Raw genomic sequence first — 15875 nt, 5'->3', positions numbered from 1 at the left:
TAATCTTCTCGATCATTAGACCGACCCCTTAATAGTCTCACATTTCAAGACATCAGGAATTCCATCCCTGCAAATTTTGACTAATCATGATGCTAAAAGACTCACCAGCACATGACAAAAAGTTAATCATCAATCAATCCCATCACTAAATTATCTTCTCAGAGATTTAATAAAATAAAAATCCATTCTTCTGATCTTCAATAAAGAGACAAAACAATACCTAACAAAAATCATAAAATGGCTTAATCTCTTCATTAGAAACCATAATCTCCTTATAATTAGGCACAGTATATTCCATGTCTATATAGACCCCCCGGCCCACCATTTCCTCTTCATTACGGCCCAACCCGGCCCATTTAATTCCCTTAAAAAACTAGATCTCTTGTCTGCCAGTGTCATTTTATTCACCTCTTCAGTCTCTCTCTCCATCTTTCTACGATGGAGCCTCCTCCATGGCTGGAAGATTTAACCGACGACCTCCAAAGCATAAGCTTCACATCCACCGCCACGACAACCACCACACTCCACCGTAGCACCAGCTCCGGTTCCTCCTCCGCCACACTTACTCCCGCTCCCTCCACTCACACCTCTTTCTCCTCCAAATCCACAAGCAAACACTCCCTCTCTCTCTCCGATCTCCGTTTCTCTCACCGCCTCGGTTCCGGCGACATCGGTTCCGTCTACTTAGCCGAACTCAAAACCAAACTTAATGAAATGGACTCTACGTTTTTTGCGGCGAAAGTTATGGATAAGAAGGAGCTAGCTAGCAGAAATAAAGAAGGAAGAGCGAGGACGGAGCGGGAAATACTTGAAACGCTGGATCATCCGTTTTTGCCTGCATTATACGCTTTTATTGACACTCAACGATGGCTATGTCTGTTAACGGAGTTTTGTCCCGGCGGTGACCTTCACGTTCTCCGTCAACGACAGCCTCTTAAACGATTCGAAGAAACCGCCGTCAGGTGCGTTCGTTGGCATTTCCACTTTTATTTTAAATTATTAGATTCTTATTTTTAACTTTTTATTGGCATACACGTAATTCGGAAACAGTAGGAGTAGGAGAAAGGAGAGTGAGAGCGATGGATCAGGGACGTGGGACCATATCCTGGGAGAAGGCACGGTGCCTTCTGCGTACGTGTACCCCGTACCCCACTGATTGGTTACTGTGTTTTTTCTTCTTTTCAGTTACTTTAAAGTAAGTTAAACTAGGGCAGCGAGCGAACAGGATTTACAGTTTGTTTGTCGTAACACTGGATTTGTTTTCTGTTGGGGAAGACGATCACGTGCGGGTGTAGTCCACGTAATGATGTTTGACTTTTCGCTTCTTATTTTTTTCCTTAAAAAAATGTTTTCTCGATTATGAGAACGTAATTTACGTAGGCAGTGTCTTTGAGAGTATTCCAATTTTTTATTAATTGTTTTTCAACAAAAAAAATATTTTGAAAAACAATTTATTCTTTTTATTTCTACAAACAAAAAATATTTTAAAAAATAACTTTAATCATATTCTCAAATATCCATTCTTGATTTTGATTGTTTGGGATTGATTTTTTAAAACTTTAAATTATTTTTATTTGTATTTTGTTTTATAATTTTGATAAATCGATGTTAAAATATATATTTTTTTAAATTTAAATATTTTGAAAATCAATTTCTCTAACAATATTAAGTTAATATGTGCTAATTGGGCATTCTTGAATAACTTAGGGCATAAATTAGGTTAATATTACTTTATTGCCACGAACGTCAAAGGATTACAAGTTTTTTTAAAATAATTTTAAAGTAGAAATATATGTTAATTTTTTATATCAATACATTAAAATTATCAAAAAAAAATAAAATATAATCAATTATGCAAAAATTAGTTTTAAAAACACTTTAAAAAACTAACTGAAATAGAAAAACAAACACTCCCCTGTATTTAACAAAAGAAACAAAGATAACAGAGGAGATACTAATAAAAAAAAACAACCTGAAAATAAATTATCACAAATTGTTGGTTTTGAACCAATAATTCATAATCCTCTTAATGTTTGTAGATGAATTTTTTTTTTTTTTTTTTATCTTAACGTTCAGCTATCTTTTATTAGAATTCATGAACATTTATTGATAACACGTGCCAATGTTTTAATGAGCCAGTTACTGAGTTAATAAAGGGTGGTGGTTTTGATTTCATAAATTTAGAAGTGTGTACCGGGTGCAATTACTGTTGCAATTGGTGGTTTTAAATTTAGTAGCAAAGTAATACCTACCGTATTAGTTTTGCTTATAATGGCGGGAGTCGACCATCATGGACATCAATTGCGGGACGTGTAAACAGAGATATCACTTAACCTTTTCATGAGAGAAGGTGGGTTGGAGTTATCATGTTATTAATGGTGTACACTCATCGTTAGTGAGTTAGCAACAACTCGTTTGTACAGCAAATGTACATCCTGTTTTTCAGGAAAACTTGGCTGTCAAGTTTAACCTTCCCTTCCCGTCCCCCCACTTTCCGAGTTAACGGTAAGTTATAGCGATGAAGGAAATTACAACAATAGCTATAGTTTCTCCTTTTGCTTTGGTGAATCCTTTCATGGAGTTTCACGTGTCGTTCTATGAAAAAAATCTTGTTCTTATTTACAAGAAACCAAAAGATCTCCTGGATATCTGAAATTTCAATATTCCTTGCTTTCCGTTATCTTTTGCTGGATTTCTGGGTTTTCTTTGGAGACCGTACGCTGGTGACCAGTGGCCCCGATTTTATCTTGTTGCTTTTTGGCCCCTTGTTAAAACACACCATCGGTTTCTAGCTCCTTTGTCCAATATTGAATATTTAACAGACATCCTATCCCTATCCTCCGAGTCATTTTAATTTTATGTTTCTTTTAGCCCCTTTCCTTTGTTAATGAATATAAAAGTAGGTGCACGAGAGGCTAGTGAAAGGTTTTAGCTAACAAAGTAGACGAGAAATCCATTTCTTCCAATAATGAATGCTTAGTACTGAATAATAAAGAAGAAAATAAATAGTTAATGAATGTAATGAGTTAATAATAATTCTTCTTCTCTAATACCTGATATGCCACGTAGAAAGGTAGGAATAAACAAAAGAAGAAAATAAATAGTTAATGAATGTAATGAGTTAATAATAATTCTTCTTCGCTAATACCTGATATGCCACGTAGAAAGGTAGGAATAAACAAAAGCTCACGCGTTGAAAAAGAAAAGCTAACACTGAAATACGAATATGCAAATACAGAAGGACATGGATTCGGTAGCTTTATTTGCTTTTCTTCTTCACCTTACATGCCAAGACATTTTCTTTCAACGTCTCCTTCTTCAACAATTGATTTTGCTGCATGAAGAGTATAGACTCTGTGGATGTAGGTCCCTTGTCATTGTGGGTATGGGTCATGTAACAAAAATAGAGCTGAATAATTCCTTGTTTCTGTTTAATGATATGGTTATCAAAAAACCCAGGATGCTAATATACAAATAACAACAGTAGGACCTTTTGCTCGATGTTGAGGTGTCTCGCAGCATCTCAATTATTTTCTTGCTCGAATGTATCATTACATTTGCACCAAAATATTCTAAGCACCGATCATCTCCTTTTTCTTTATAAATTGTGTAATCCTTGGTGGACCCTCCATCGAGATTGCGTTATTCTATTTTTTCCCTGATCTTGATTAGGTTTAATTAAAACAGAAGGCAACAGAGAAGAATTGGTTTTTTAATACTTAATTAAGTGTTCTTTTGGTGTTTTTTTCCAGGTTCTACGCATCAGAGGTGATTGTAGCTTTAGAGTACCTTCATATGATGGGGATTGTTTACCGTGATCTCAAGCCTGAAAACGTTCTTGTTCGATCAGATGGTCATATAATGCTCACTGACTTTGACCTCTCGTTAAAATGTGATGATTCTACGTCAACTCCCCAGATTATCTCCGACAAAAAAGATGCTGCCGCAGCCCCCAAAAATGACTACCTGTTTGAGCATCCTTCTTATACTTCATCCTCATGCATTCTTCCTAACTGTATAGTCCCAGCTGTGTCATGTTTCCACCCAAGACGCAAACGCAAGAAGAAGATGGGCAACCGTGGTGGGCCTGAGTTTGTAGCCGAGCCCGTCGATGTTCGATCTATGTCATTTGTTGGGACCCACGAGTATTTAGCACCGGAGATTGTTTCCGGTGAGGGCCATGGTAGTCCTGTGGATTGGTGGACGCTAGGAATATTTATGTTTGAACTATTTTACGGGTTTACGCCTTTTAGAGGTGTTGACCATGAGCTAACTCTAGCTAATGTTGTGGCTCGAGCCCTTGAGTTCCCTAAAGAACCAGCTGTGCCTGCCGCAGCTAAGGACCTCATTTCGCAACTACTGGTTAAGGATCCAGCAAGGCGAATGGGTTCCCCCATGGGCGCATCAGCCGTCAAGCACCATCCTTTTTTCCAAGGAGTTAATTGGGCATTGTTGAGATGTAGACCTCCACCATATGTTCCTCCACCATTTAGTAGAGAGGTTGTATCAGATGAAAGTTGTCCCGAGACCCCTGTGGAATATTATTAGCAACTTGAAAAAAGAATTAATAAATGCATCTCACAATAGTCTGGCCATTTCTTGATTATTTCTCAGTACCACTCCTGATATCGAGTTAGCCATATGGAAATGGCCATGGGTTACTTTAATTTAGCCAAGATTGTTCACCAATAGCGAAGCAGTCTATCCCAGTATTCTATATACAAGAAAAACTCGGTGATTTGCAAACCCTATCCATTTTCATGGTCAATGCATGTGTCGGAAACATTGAATCCCGACAATACAAACATAAAGAATGACATTGACTTCTTAATTAGAGAAAAACCAGGGGCACCGCGTGATAGGTTGTCCACCGATCGCGAGGGCCCTGGGGATGGTCAGGCCACGAGGGAATGGCTACTCGTTTTGTGTGTGTGTTTGCTTGTGAAGACCAAGCCCTCGCCCATGTGGTTTGTTTGGTGAACAGGGTAAATGTGGGACAAAACTGGAGGTTTAGGAGAAGTATCCTTGTTTTTGTTTTTAGAGGTCACATGAATCTTTCACAATAATTCTCTGGCAACTGGCAAGGTCTAATCTTCTTTATCATCTGAGGCACCATTCCAACTGTTTAATATGGGGTGGTGCTGGTTAAATTGTGGTAATATCTATTTGAGTATTTGTCATGGAGGTGGAAGTTGGAGCTGTTTTATCAATTTGTGCGTGGTGACCGTGCTTGCCTCCTAACAAGGCTACAATAATAGGTACCAGCTTCTTTCTAGATCGGCTTGTTCACAGTTTGATCTTAGATTCAAACCCCACCACTGTCTTTTGGTAGAGTGGCATAGGTGACCTGTATGCATGATTTTCAAATTCCTCGAGAACAGAAACTGCAGCTTACTCTCTCTTTTTTTCCAGAGATTTGTTTTGTACGTGAAATATTCTGTTTCTTTGAGTGGTGGGCTAGGTTGATTTTTTGGCTCGCTTGCCAATTCGTCACCGTATTATATATTCACATCGCTATAAGTCGTGCTGCTAATTTCCTGCCCTCGACGACATTAAGAAACAACTAATGTTAGAATTATTTTTTTTGGGTATTAGTTTGATCAGGTTTGGATCAAATTTAATTGGGTCAAATGCATAATTAAGAATCAAGTTGGTACAGTTAAATTTTACCGAGTTAATATTTTTTTTAAGTTAAGATCAGATTCTATATTTTGAATTTTTCATGTCAATTTACCAAGACAAGCCGCATCATGTTACTAGATAATTCAGATACATTGTATATCCTGCACTTTGTTCAACTAGAAAAGAAAAAAAAAACCATGCCTGCCTCAATTGGCAATTGCTCTTTTCTTTTTCTTTTCCTTTTTTTACCAAGATACCAATCAACATATCTTTTAATTGTTTAATAATTATGAGTGGACAACTATTAAACATGGTCAAGCGTTGCAATGATGAGTCATAAGAAAAGCAAGACAAAAAAAAAAAGCAAGACACCTCAACGCAGTTCCATCATCATCATTATGGAATGTTTATAAATGTAACTCCATTATAAGGAAATGTTTAGAAATATAATTGGAATTATTTTTTAAAGTATTTTTATTTAGAAATATATTAAAATAATATTTTTTTATTTTTTAAAAATAATTTTTAAAATCAGCACATCAAAATAATTTAAAAATATTAAAAAATTATTAATCTCAAGAAAAAATAAAATAAAAAATTGCAATAGAAGTGGCTTTTTAGCAGTTCGGACTTCGGAGGTGCATTCGGTTTTGCCCATTTCTGACTCCACTGGTTGAAAAATTTGCAATAGACCCTATCTGGCCCCGGCTCATGGATCTTCGAACCTTTTACCTTCCAGGCTCGTACGTTGTCGGCCTACCAGGCTTCTACTCACAAATTCAAGCGTATGGCCCAATTTAGTATTAGCTGGCTCAATTTAAATTTTACACTGACCCGACCCGAAACCAGATCTTATTAAACTCTGTCTGACTTGGGAGTCGACTTGGTAACCTACCCACCCAAAACTTGGAATGGCCAGGTTTTTTTTTTAACCATGAAAATTAACTCAATTAAACTCGGGGCAATGGTATAACCTAATTATAACATGATTAACTTGACTGGTAAACTTCATTAAAATTATTTTAAAATTCTTGTTAGAAAAACATTGTCTTATACAAGTTAACTTCCCTGCCTTTCAATTGACTCGATAAATTCGTGATTCGAGTTTTTTTACCCGATCAGACCGACCACGTCTGATAACCATGATCTATACAGCTACCCCAGTCACGGGCGGAAGCTGAAACCCGAGAAATCCATCCCGCTTAAACAATAACAAGCAGAAAAACTCCCTCATTGTGCTCACACTCTCTTCCCCGCAAGTATAAACCCTAGAAATCAGCAGCAAAAATGGAGGAGGAGCCAAAAAACGGCAACCCGGAGACGCCAGTGGAGAACGACGAAGATGCCGTTATTGGACCTGGTCCAGCCCCTAAAGCGCGAGCCAAACGTCCTCTCCAGTTCGAGCAAGCTTACCTAGATTCCCTTCCTTCTGCAAACATGTAGGTTCCTCTCTTCTGTTTTTTTCGAATTTCGTATTTGTTTTAGGGTTTAGAGGTTTTAAGCTTCCGTTAGGGTTTTATAGCTGAAGCTATAATAAATTCTAAATACAGAAGAAAGTTGCTCACTCATTATCTGTTTTGCAGGTACGAGAAAAGCTATATGCATCGAGATGTGGTTACGCATGTTGCAGTTTCCGCAGCTGATTTTTTCATCACTGGAAGTGTTGATGGTATCCTTTGGCATAATTACTGTACAATTATTCATTAACAGTATTCACGAGCTATTTACTTAAGATGATGTGCTGTTTGGTTATTTTTTGACCGTTTCTCTTATTTATGTTAATCAGGGCATTTGAAATTTTGGAAGAAAAAGCCTATTGGCATTGAATTTGCTAAACATTTTAGATCCCACCTTGGTCCCATTGAAGGCCTAGCGGTGAGCTCTTCCACTTCGCTTGATTTTATACGTATCATGTTTAACCTGATTCTCAATTGATTTTTGCTTTGAATAACTTTATGAGTCCGTGACCAATCAAGAGCTTTAATCAGTAAATAGGCTATAGCTATCTGTCATATAATTTGTACTGCATGTTTTTCGGTTGCGTTTGTATGTGTAGTTTACATGTAAAAAAAGACGTCATCTGTGATTATTTGACCTGCCCTTTTAGTTTCCAGGTTACTAATTACTGTTCATAATGTTTTCCTGTTGGTATTTAGGCAGCAATCATTATTAGGTTGTTCACCTTTCATCTTGTTTTATTCACAATTGTCAAAATCCTGTTAGTTGGCGCAGTCATCAACCATGACTCTGTTCAGTCATGCAGGTTAGCTTGGATGGCCTGCTTTGTTGCACGATTTCAAATGATCAATCTGTGAAAATATATGATGTTGTCAATTATGACATGATGGCCATGATCCACCTTCCATATGTTCCTGGTAGTGCAGAATGGGTCTATAAACAAGGGGATGTCAAAGCTAGGCTTGCCATAAGTGATCGGAATTCCTTAGTTGTGCATATATATGATGCACGAGCTGGTTCAAATGAACCAATCATCTCAAAAGAGGTAACTGGTCACATCAATTGCTCTCAATTTTCATAACACAAGGTTTTTACTCCCATGTTCTTTTTTATACCACAACAAAGATACTTATTTTCATTATTTTTTATTGCATTTCTCCAGATACACCTTGAGCCGGTTAAAGTTATGAAGTACAACCCTTTATTTGACACGGTAATATCTGTTGATGCAAAGGGACTTATTGAATACTGGAGTCCCACCACGCTTAAGTTCCCAGAAAGCGAGTATGTGCACTTATATAGATGTGACGTTATCCTTATTGTACAAAATATCTATACAAGTCCAGGATGGAACCACTCTTTAGGTGTGACTTTGTAAAACATTTAATTAACTATAAAACTTTGTTGCTGAGTTTATAAAAGACATGAAAGATTTGCCGGCACCTTTCTGGGTCTCATGAGTTTTTTTTATGCTAGAAGTTTCTTGAAGCTGTCTTCCATTAATTTATCATTTGAAAACCCATACTTTACGTTTTGCACTCTCACACCAATATATGTGTGGGTTGCCTTGTCAACCTGTTTTCACAACAAATATAACTCAAAGCTTGAAATCTAGGCTTCAGAAAATCTTGGTAGGAAATGGTTTCTGTTGTACAGTTTCTTTTACACATTAAATGGATGTTTATTAGTTCTGGAGTTTCTTATATTGATGGATTTCCTAACTTTCTTTTATTTATTTTTTATTTTCTTAACTTTGCAACTAGCAGAAGTGTTGAACTTTTAGAAGCTTATGTCACTAATATCCCAATACGTTCTTCTGTAGATTTGTCTAGAAGCTTATGTTAGCATTATCCTACCATGTTCTTCTGTAGATTTGTCCCTGATTGTTACCAGGGGTGCGATCCTTTTGAGTTTGTAGATAAAGTTTTATTTTCATGTGATGTTGAGACATTAAGGTTTGTCTGGTTTCCTCTAATTGTGGCAGATTCCTAACAGTTTCTCTTGTCTGGTGCAAGCAGGGTGAAGTTTAGATTGAAAAGTGATACTGATCTATTTGAAATTGTGAAGTGTAAAACAAGTGTTTCCACAATGGAGGTACTATACATTCTGGTTCTGATATGAGTGTGGTCTACAAATTGATATTGTTGACTATTTTGTGCTTGATATCAGTTTGTTGTATTGATTTTTATATTGTTTACATTGAAATATCAATGTGAAAAACTGCAAAAAAAAAAGTTTTGATAACTGTACATGTTACTGTTATCCATCAGGTCAGCCCAGATGGTAAGCAGTTTTCCATTACATCACCTGATCGAAGGATACGTGTATTTTGGTTTAGAACGGGTAAACTAAGAAGAGTTTATGATGAATCTCTTGAGGTAATACCGATTATGAGTGGATTTTCATTTAGAATTTATTTTCTTGTGGAGTCTTTTGTAATGATAGATTACCTTGTGTTGGTTAGGTGGCTCAAGATCTTCAGAGAAGTGATGCTCCCATGTACCGGCTGGAGGCTATTGATTTTGGGCGAAGAATGGCTGTTGATAAAGAAATTGAAAAGACAGAAAGTGCACCACAACCAAATGCTATTTTTGACGAAAGCTCAAACTTCCTTATATATGCCACCCTCCTAGGAATAAAAGTAAAGTTACTACTGCTAACACAAATTAGGAATGTAAATTTTTTTCCTGCACTGCATTTTATTTACTTGTAGTAAACATGACTGTATTTTTGTGTGAATATATATTGTTGTACTCCTGACATGTTATTTCTTATTCCCCCCCTTTTTTTCATGCTTTTTTTAAGGTAGTGAATTTACAGACCAATAAAGTTGCCAGAATTCTTGGAAAGGTGGAGAACAATGACAGATTCTTGCAAATTGCATTGTATCAAGGTGACCGAAGCAGCAAGAAAGTCAGAAAAATTCCTACAGCTGCAGCAAATGTCAATGAGAGCAAAGAGCCTTTAACAGATCCCACTCTCTTGTGTTGTGCTTTCAAGAAACACAGAATTTATCTATTCAGGTATTGATACTTCTCAATTTGACTGATCATGCAAAATACTGGCTAAAATGAATGTTTTTCTTTAAGGTGTTCTCCAATGATGCCAATATGGGTGGAGCAACTGCTTAAATGTTTGTTCCTGGTCACTGATTATTAAAAACCAAATCAGCCACTGTGGAAAGCATTTAAGATTTGTAAAAGCGAGAAAAGCAAAAGTTATTTCTAATTTCCATGCCAGAGGACAAACCAGTTCTGTCATACATATTTCCACCTATTAGATGTTTTTCCCAAAAAGGCCTAACTAGTATGCAAGAATATGCTTAGGCCACTTGTATGTTTTACTATGAAAGATATATTTCTTGCATCATCTATATGTTATTCCCTTTTCACCATGAAAATAAAATATGCTTCCTCGTCTTTACTATCTTAATATTTTTATCAAATTAAAAATGATTTACACGTCTACATTAATAATCCGGGAAACACAAAACACATTAGAAAGGACTTGTGCTAAGTTTTTCTCAAAACTTGGACTTATTTTTAAGGTTTCAACATTCAAGAAAAATTAAGCCTGCTGTTTTTTTATTTCAAGTATTCTTTGGTTTTTGATGAAACAAAAATCACCTGAAATGCTAATGAAATTACTCAAGTGTGTTGACAAGAGAAGTACAAAAGACATCGTATGAGTGATATTCTAGATACCTCATAGATTGGTCACAATTATCAGCAAGAATAAACGACATTGGATTAAATGCTTTAAACTGATATTTGTTTTAAATGATTTAACATAGTGCACCAAGAGTTACGTCCAACACTTTGGATCTAAATGTCACGTTGTTTTTTGTGATTATTTATAATGGTGCAAATAGCCGTCGAGAACCAGAGGAGCCTGAGGATGCAACTAAGGGACGGGATGTGTTTAATGAAAAGCCTCCACCAGATGAACTTTTGGCTGTATCAGATATAGGAAAAGCAGTGACTACATCTCTTCCTGACAATGTGGTGGGTTATTTCTTTCTGATATCCAGGAGGGGACTAGGTCATAACTATACTGACCTATAAAATTGATTTTGATATTTTATTTATCCATTTAATTAATAAATTTCTTGTTTAGCATACTAAATGTGCACTTCTTTTTATTGAATTTGCTAAAATATTGCTTTGCCTCATGTTAAAACATGCATTTCTGTTTGTATGATTGTTTGTCCGTGTGTCTGAGCACACCCTAGAGTTGGTGTTTATATGTCGGTGTATGGGTCTCTGTGGGTGTTCCTGTGTCCTGTATAAAGTACGGGGATGTATTTTGAACATATTGCTCTTTTTTACACTTTCCTAACTGTGAAGAAACTAAAATCTCATATGTTTCCATGGTCACATGAATAAGACAGCCTTCCATTGGTAGTGCATTTGTCAAAACTGATGGCTGAAATGGCATTTACATATGATTAATGATTCCATCAAACATTCTATTTGACTAATCTGAATTCCCTTTTTCCAGATTCTGCACACTACAATGGGAGATGTTCACATAAGACTGTACCCTGAAGAATGTCCAAAAACTGTAGAGAATTTTACAACACACTGCCGAAATGGCTACTATGATAATCTTATCTTTCACCGTGTCATCAAAGGTTTCATGATACAAACAGGAGACCCATTGGGAGATGGCACTGGTGGGCAGTCTATTTGGGGGAGGGAATTTGAGGATGAGTTTCACAAAAGGTAATCTTTCAAGTGAATTACATTTTCACCAGGTTATTTGTGCTTCTCCAAGGTGTTCCTCCCACCAGCATTTTGAAAAAAGCTTCTGCCTGCAACTTGATGGCATTTCAAATTATAATAAGAAATCCTAACTCATGGTTGGTTTCAATATTTATAAATGATATTTGAGTCGTTATCCTTTTTGCCTTTGGTAGTTTTATTTTTATTCTATGTTGGGCTTTTAAGTTCCAACCAACCATAACCATAATAATAACAAACTTGGTGGCAAGAAATTTTATTCTTCAGATTACATTAATGTTCACATTAACTTGGATCAGCGCCAGACAATAAAAGACTTGGTAGAACTTTTATGCATTTTAATTTTTGGTACATGGACAAGTGGCTGTTTTAGCTGCTTATTCTTTTTTCATTTGCTGTAATCGTTATTTAATCTCCTCTATGCATCACATCACATGCAACTGACTGGATGAAACATTTCTGTTTCTGCAGTTTACGACATGACAGGCCTTTCACAGTATCAATGGCAAACGCAGGCCCAAATACAAATGGTTCTCAGTTCTTTATCACCACAGTGGCCACTCCATGGCTGGACAACAAGCATACAGTGTTTGGTAGAGTTGCGAAGGGAATGGATGTTGTACAGGTAAACTTGAGCCATCAATTTTGTGTTCAATGATATTTGCCTATCTTGCTGTTAAATCGTTCTGTATTTTAGGCGTGTGGTGCTTGGGAGAGAATCCATTGTTTTGCACAATTTCTTCATTAACTTCCATACCCAATATATAGATCAAATGAGATTTCTTGCCATTTAGTTTGGGTATCCATGGACTGATTGGTCTGCCTGAATGCCGAGTGCTCTAGAACTGGAATTGGATAAACATACCCTTGTAACATGTTATTATGCACATTTGCATGTTACTCAGTACTTGTTCTACATTGATGTCAGGGTATTGAGAAGGTGAAGACAGACAGAGGAGATAAACCATACCAAGATGTAAAAATCCTGAACGTGACTGTTCCCAAGTCTTAGTAAAATCTTCCTTTTAGTGGTTAATCTATCCTGACATGGTTGTTGGTGTGGCTAAGAATCATATGCCAAAGTAAGTGCGTTGTTTTCATCTCCCTACTCACTCACCTGCAGTGTATTTTCACACTTGGGGTTCTTTATTTTTTGTTTATGATTTAGTGCATCTTTTTTAGTTTCTCTTTTCCTTTTGGAAACTCCTGTTGGCATATATGAAAGGTGAGGAGAAGGGATAGAATTTCCGTTTAATTTTTAGAAAAGTTCACTCTTACATTAGAGTGCAGGAAACTCATTGCCTTCTGTGAGCATATGAAATCATGTTCTGTGGCACAGAAACATGTTTCATTCCATTCTCTGATCAACCGAGGCCATTGGCTGATATGTGAGCTACCACTTCAAATATTTTTAAAAATTTCCAAAAGAAAGATGCAACCAAATGGTATCTACTCATCAGTGATCGAAAGTTTTTATTAATGAAAAACTACACACCTAAAGTAAGGAAAGGACAATCTACTTTCTCTGATTTAAGTTGAGAGAGCTTAACCAAAGATTCATAATGAACTGTGTTGTGTATTGTTCTTCAAAATTGTTGACCATACAGCGTTGAACTCCGTGTACTATTAGTTGGGATGGAGTGGACTGCCAAAGGTTTTGTCATTCTGACAACTAGTTCTTATAAAGTGGCTTGCTAATTTTATTTCAACAGAATTGTCCTAAAGAACATATACGACATATTTTTCCATAATTTTGTCGTCTGTTTTGATATCTCCCTCATTTTGCCCAGAACATTTTTTCTGCATCTTCAGCAATATCATTATTTGTAGTATTGTAGAATCCAGTTGCCTCACTGTGAATTGTGTTGCTTTGACAGGTTTTGCATGTTGTCGACGAGACAGCAAGGAAGATTACCATTATCATTCTACAGCCCGAGAGAGTTGCCTCCAAAGAGGTCCCGCACTTCCTCGGTTCTCTTACCCTCGTTTTCTGGGATGGTGTACGAACACTTGTTGTATATGACACGACTCCCATTTATCCCTTTTAAAGTCTTCTGTAGTGTTTTCACCAAATCCCATCGCTTTAATACGTGTTTTAGATCAACTCCCATCTACTTGAAAAATACATGAAGTGGAACACCTTTGAGTTCTGTCATGTTTGGTACCTGGGTTTTGATAGCTGATTTTCTTTGTGATATCATGTTACAACAGCCAGGGAAATTGCATGCTTTGTTTCTATTGATTTTTGCATATTTCTTGTTCCAATGATTCAAACCTACATCGTTTACTGTAATGATGGGTGACTACCAGCAAAATTAATATTTGTCCTTCTGGAACCTTTGGCTATTATCGGTCCTTTGGTTTATGCTTTCTTGCTGAGTCCGGTTGATTCCCTTTACCATACTCGGGAGCACGCTGGTAGCTTTATTCCATTTTCTTAATCTTTCCATCTTCGTACAAAGTGTTTACGACGGTTAAATCATCTTCTCTTTTAAGGTGTTGGATGCCCCTTCTCATTATAGTTATAAGATCCCAACTTGGATCGCGGTTGAGTAGGTCTATTCAACCATTTGTTTTTTAAATAATAATATTTTTATTAAAAGAAATATGCTTCCAAATAAAATTTAGCTTGGACCAGATCAGATTTTGGTTTGGTGAATCATCCGGTAACACCATGTTTCTTAGCGAGGGGATTTGCTTACGATGTATTTTAGATACATGTTCGTGAATTATACCCTATTTGTTTTTTACGTGAACAAAGAACTTGTATGCATTACCTGTGGCCGGAGCATAATTCGAAACATCAACTGCAGGTGATTATATTCATTGGCAGCTAGAGACTTCGTCGACAAACAATTATGTCATCATGGATGCTAACATCTGATCCTCGATGATTCAGTCTGTGCATACACAAGATTTTGATCACTTGCCATTAAAGTGTGCTTATAACCTATGCTTTTACACTGGTATAAATCATTCAGTACATCACTTTTATGTTGTTGGTGAACCAAAAATATAGAAATCAGTGTGTGCCTGTGTTCATTCATCTTAGAAGTAGAGCAATAAAGACAGACATGCGTAACCAAAGGGTAGAACTTAATTTTAAGGTGCTAAGCCAAGTAAAATTCTGACCTGCAATCTTTCGATGGATTTGTGTGGATTTTTGTGAAATGGTACATGCGAGAATCATAGCAATACTATCTTCTATGGCTCGGGTTCGAGCCAGTTTGGGTATGGATACCTGACAAATATCCAATGAATACCTGAAACTTGATCGGCTAGGGTTTGGTTTATATCTGATAGGGTTTAGTTATGGTTCGGGTTAAATTTTTGCAAAACTCAACCCGTGGATACCTACGAGGAAATGCCATTAAAATTTACTGGCACTTGATCCTTGATTGATCTATTTATTGTAGACTGAATCTTAATCCTCTGCATTTGGTGTTACAGTATTGGTGGCCATAGGATGGCCCTTGCTGGTCGTGAGCTCCGATATGCACGTGAAGAGAAGGACAAGGACAGGTATGATAAGTGCCCTGCTCTCATTTTAGAATCATGAAAGTTAGGAACACATTCACTTCGTTTAATTTATCATCTTCTATAATCTTCATATTGACTAATTTCAATTGTGCTTTCCTAAACATGATTTTATAGCAATAGTATTTTAATTCAGCAGTGACTTACATTTTATGACTCACTTTAATTTTTAATATTATATTAAGAAGCATTGTTATTAACTATGAAAGGTAAATCCAATAATTCGTGATTGATCTAAGACATATCCTACTTTATTAAAATTACACTGTAAGTTAATTAACCAAGTTATATTCTTGATGCTTAAAATATTAAAATAAATACTAAAACAAAGCATTGTTTTAATAGTTTTTTTAAAAAATATTGAAACGACACTATTTTGGATTAAATTAGATCAACCTACTAAACTTATAATTTGAGTCTTAAGCTATTTTATGTGCGAGCTAGGTTTAATAACTTATAGAAAAAACCAAGTGGTACCTCGTGGTTTGAGTTATATGGTCTGCTCTCCTATTTTGT

General features: G+C 36.4%; 2 protein-coding genes across 3 annotated transcripts; both read left to right on the top strand.

Annotated features, from left to right (window-relative positions):
* The first annotated feature begins 391 nt into the window (after positions 1 to 391).
* On the top strand, positions 392 to 4613 carry LOC118045493 (serine/threonine-protein kinase D6PKL1). The gene is made up of 2 exons (XM_035054147.2): positions 392 to 962; positions 3753 to 4613. The coding sequence occupies exons 1-2, from the start codon at positions 439 to 441 to the stop codon at positions 4546 to 4548; spliced, it is 1320 nt and encodes a 439-aa protein (XP_034910038.1). The 5' UTR covers positions 392 to 438; the 3' UTR covers positions 4549 to 4613.
* A 2091-nt stretch (positions 4614 to 6704) lies between these two features.
* Positions 6705 to 14087, top strand: LOC118045492 (peptidyl-prolyl cis-trans isomerase CYP71). 2 transcript variants are annotated; one of them, XM_035054145.2, is made up of 14 exons: positions 6705 to 7061; positions 7206 to 7291; positions 7409 to 7497; positions 7886 to 8125; positions 8243 to 8364; positions 9099 to 9174; positions 9351 to 9458; positions 9545 to 9721; positions 9886 to 10103; positions 10952 to 11084; positions 11581 to 11804; positions 12294 to 12447; positions 12751 to 12904; positions 13700 to 14087. In XM_035054145.2, the coding sequence occupies exons 1-13, from the start codon at positions 6910 to 6912 to the stop codon at positions 12832 to 12834; spliced, it is 1863 nt and encodes a 620-aa protein (XP_034910036.1). In that variant the 5' UTR covers positions 6705 to 6909; the 3' UTR covers positions 12835 to 12904; positions 13700 to 14087. The 2 variants fall into 2 exon arrangements, with proteins under 2 accessions (XP_034910036.1, XP_034910037.1); XM_035054146.2 differs by lacking the exons at positions 6705 to 7061; positions 7206 to 7291 and having other exon boundaries at positions 7410 to 7497; positions 7878 to 8125.
* The last annotated feature ends 1788 nt before the right edge of the window (positions 14088 to 15875 follow it).

Source organism: Populus alba, chromosome 9 (genome assembly GCF_005239225.2).
Source record: "Populus alba chromosome 9, ASM523922v2, whole genome shotgun sequence".
In the NCBI taxonomy this organism is placed as follows: domain Eukaryota; kingdom Viridiplantae; phylum Streptophyta; class Magnoliopsida; order Malpighiales; family Salicaceae; genus Populus; species Populus alba.
This window is presented reverse-complemented; position numbering and strand designations above follow the sequence as displayed.

Bases quoted from the DNA above. Each gene is read 5' to 3' on its own strand.
- LOC118045493 (XM_035054147.2), top strand. From the start codon at position 439: ATGGAGCCTCCTCCATGGCTGGAAGATTTAACCGACGACCTCCAAAGC. The intron at 963-3,752 runs GTGCGTTCGTTG...GTTTTTTTCCAG, and splicing joins TTCGAAGAAACCGCCGTCAG to GTTCTACGCATCAGAGGTGA.
- LOC118045492 (XM_035054145.2), top strand. From the start codon at position 6,910: ATGGAGGAGGAGCCAAAAAACGGCAACCCGGAGACGCCAGTGGAGAAC. The intron at 7,062-7,205 runs GTAGGTTCCTCT...TCTGTTTTGCAG, and splicing joins TCCCTTCCTTCTGCAAACAT to GTACGAGAAAAGCTATATGC. The intron at 11,085-11,580 runs GTGGGTTATTTC...CCCTTTTTCCAG, and splicing joins CATCTCTTCCTGACAATGTG to ATTCTGCACACTACAATGGG.